We start from the raw sequence: 2,944 nt of genomic DNA, 5'->3' as shown, positions 1-2,944 counted from the left end.
AAAACTGTGGAAGAAAATTTTCGTAATTTCCATTCATTTATATTTTTACAAGCAAAACATAGTGGTGCTATTCTTATTTCGATCACTGTAGGAGAGAGCGTGTACTTGGGGATAAGTTAATAAGCGCACAAGACATATGGTTGCATATCAACCCTTAGTAGGTTATATTATACATCTTTGATAACATATCCGAGTGGAATAAAACGCTTAGTAAGCAATCAACTTTCACTTCAACCTATAGTGCAGGTGAGCCTGATAACATATAGTAACGCGGGGTAATTACCACAATAGATCAACTACTGATCGCAGTGGGCTCTCCCCTACAAGGAAAATATAGGTTTGCATAGATTCGGTAGCAATCAGATATTAATGTGCACAAGAACCTTAGCGTAGAAAATTGAAATTCAAATCAAGATCCACGTCAATTGTTTTACATAAAAATGATTTCATCTAACGTTGCAAGAATTTATTAACACCAAATAAATAATTATAATATGTAATATGTTATTTTTAACTTTAATTTTTTCATGATTATTTTTACTGATTTCAAATTTTATGGAGTTACTTTAGATTGCGAAAACAATTTTTTTTTCTCAAAACTAAACATATAAACAGTTCCGCCTTTCCATCAAACAATAAAAAAAAATCTAAAAAGTGACCCAATAAGGTCACCGATTCCAGCCGTTGAATCACCATTCAACGGGCGCCAGTGACTGAACAGCTTTGGTGCGGAACAGGTCGCGGGCAAAATTTGAACGGTTTAGAAATGGTAATGCGAAGTACGGCTCGCAGCCAACCTTCGGGCGATCGAAACGCTCGGGTCATAGTTCAAGTGACTCAGGGTCACATTTGCGGTGCTACAGATGTTCTTCCGAACGGAGATCCATACTATTTCTTTAAGGGGGTACCCTATGCCCAGCCCCCGATCGATGAGCTACGGTTCCGTTCGCCGGTTCCGATTGATCGGTATCCGGTAAGCTACATGGACTGCACCAAGGAGCGGAATAACTGCCTCGGAATGGACGTCATAACGAGGGAGATAACGGGCGATGAAGATGGCCTGTATTTGAACATTTATACTCCGAAGGTGAATCGGAAAGATGGAACAGCTGATCTTCCTGTGATTGTTTTCTTCCATGGTGGAGGATTAGTTGGAGGACATGCTGATAGCTCGATGTACCTACCGAATTATTTGGTTCAGGAAGGAGTGGTTGTTGTTACAGTCAACTACCGATTGGGTGTGTTAGGATTTCTCTATCTGCCGGAAGTCGGATTAGAAGGGAATGCTGGCCTTAAAGATCAGGTTTGTTGGCCGGCAATTGGAATAAGAAACCGTCAATGGATTCAAAATAATTTACTTTCAGCGCATGGCATTGCAATGGGTTCATCAGAACATCGCACGATTCAGCGGGGACCCAAAAAACGTCACTCTTTTTGGAGCGAGCTCTGGTGGAGTAGCTGGGCACTATCATTGCCTCTCAAAAGAATCGAAAAAGTACTTCCAGAAAGCTATACTGACAAGCGGATCAGTTTTCATTGATTATGCTCATCAAGAATCACCGGAAGAAAAGGCACGTCAACTGGCTCGTCTTCTTGGACATGACCCTAAAACTGACGAGGAGGTGTTCAAAGTTCTGTGTAAGGCTCCTGCTGACAAACTTTTCAGATTACAGTTCCAAGTACTCACCAAACGGGAAAAGACCTTCGAAAAGCTGTTCCAGATTCCATTTTTACCCGTAATTGAACGTGAGCAATCTTGCGATGCCATCATAACCAAACATCCAATAGAACTTATGTCTGAACCCAATGGCATTGGAATCCCGATCCTCACGGGGTACAACAATCGTGAAGGTATCATGGTGCTCATTGACGCAGTCAAACATCTTGACCTGTATAATAAAGAACCTAAACGCTTCATACCTAGAACACTTAATCTAGACTACAATAGTGAGGAAGCTCGCGAACTTGGAAAGGAAATCAAGAAGTTCTACTTCCAAGATAAACCCGTATGCCAAGAAACAGTCCCTCAGCTGGTGGATCTTTTCACCGATAAGTACCTCGTAGCTTATCCAATTATCACAGAAATGTGGGCTCGATTCCAGCACAATTACAAACTTTTCATCTATAGATTCTCATTCGATGGAACGCTCAACAAGGGCAAAACTCTCATTCCGGTGGCCCCTCTGAAAGGGGCAGCCCACATCGATGAAATCTACTACCTGTTTAGTTCACCGATACTAAAGACAGAAATCCCAGAGACCGATCCAGCCTACCAAATGCGCCAAAAGATGGTTCGACTCTTCACGAACTTTGCCAAACACGGGGATCCAACACCTTCAACGGTGGATGATCCCCTGATTGATTTCAAGTGGACTCCGGTTGAAAATGTTCCGAAAAACGGCGCAGGATTGAAAATGGACCTGCTCAGCATCAAAGATAATACTCATGTTGGTATGGAACCGATGCCGGAACGAGGTCGAATGCAGTTTTGGGAGAAATTGTTCCAGAAGTATAATGGTCACATAGCGAATATTAAAATTCCAACACTGCCACTTGATATGAACAATAATATCTAAATTTGTAAACATTGAACTCTCATAAATACAAAACGATTCGTTTTTTTTGTTTAAACCAAAACTTAAGAGTCGATGGAGTTGTTTTATATATTGAGAGAAAATAAACAAAGACAAATAAACAACATAACACTGAAAATTTAAAATATAATTATACAAGCACACAATCAAATGTAGAATCAAAAACACAACTAAATATTCTCATACCCCACCCAAATGCCATCTTTCATTTGAGTTATATTTAAAAAAAAAGTTAAAAAATATTCATCCTTAATTATTTTCAATTTTTTGAAACATTCCCGTCTGTTTAATTCTGAAAGTTATTGAAATGAGGTATACTTACGTGTACCAGTAAAATCAAGAATTCAAGA

The 2,944-nt window shown here is 39.8% G+C and overlaps 1 protein-coding gene across 1 annotated transcript; it reads left to right on the top strand.

The window, feature by feature from the left end:
• The first annotated feature begins 723 nt into the window (after positions 1–723).
• Positions 724–2,629, top strand: LOC129754145 (esterase B1-like). The gene is made up of 2 exons (XM_055750029.1): positions 724–1,303; positions 1,365–2,629. Exons 1-2 carry the CDS (start codon positions 767–769, stop codon positions 2,574–2,576), a joined length of 1,749 nt encoding a protein of 582 aa, XP_055606004.1. The 5' UTR covers positions 724–766; the 3' UTR covers positions 2,577–2,629.
• The last annotated feature ends 315 nt before the right edge of the window (positions 2,630–2,944 follow it).

Source organism: Uranotaenia lowii, chromosome 3 (assembly GCF_029784155.1).
Source record: "Uranotaenia lowii strain MFRU-FL chromosome 3, ASM2978415v1, whole genome shotgun sequence".
NCBI lineage: Eukaryota > Metazoa > Arthropoda > Insecta > Diptera > Culicidae > Uranotaenia > Uranotaenia lowii.
This window is presented reverse-complemented; position numbering and strand designations above follow the sequence as displayed.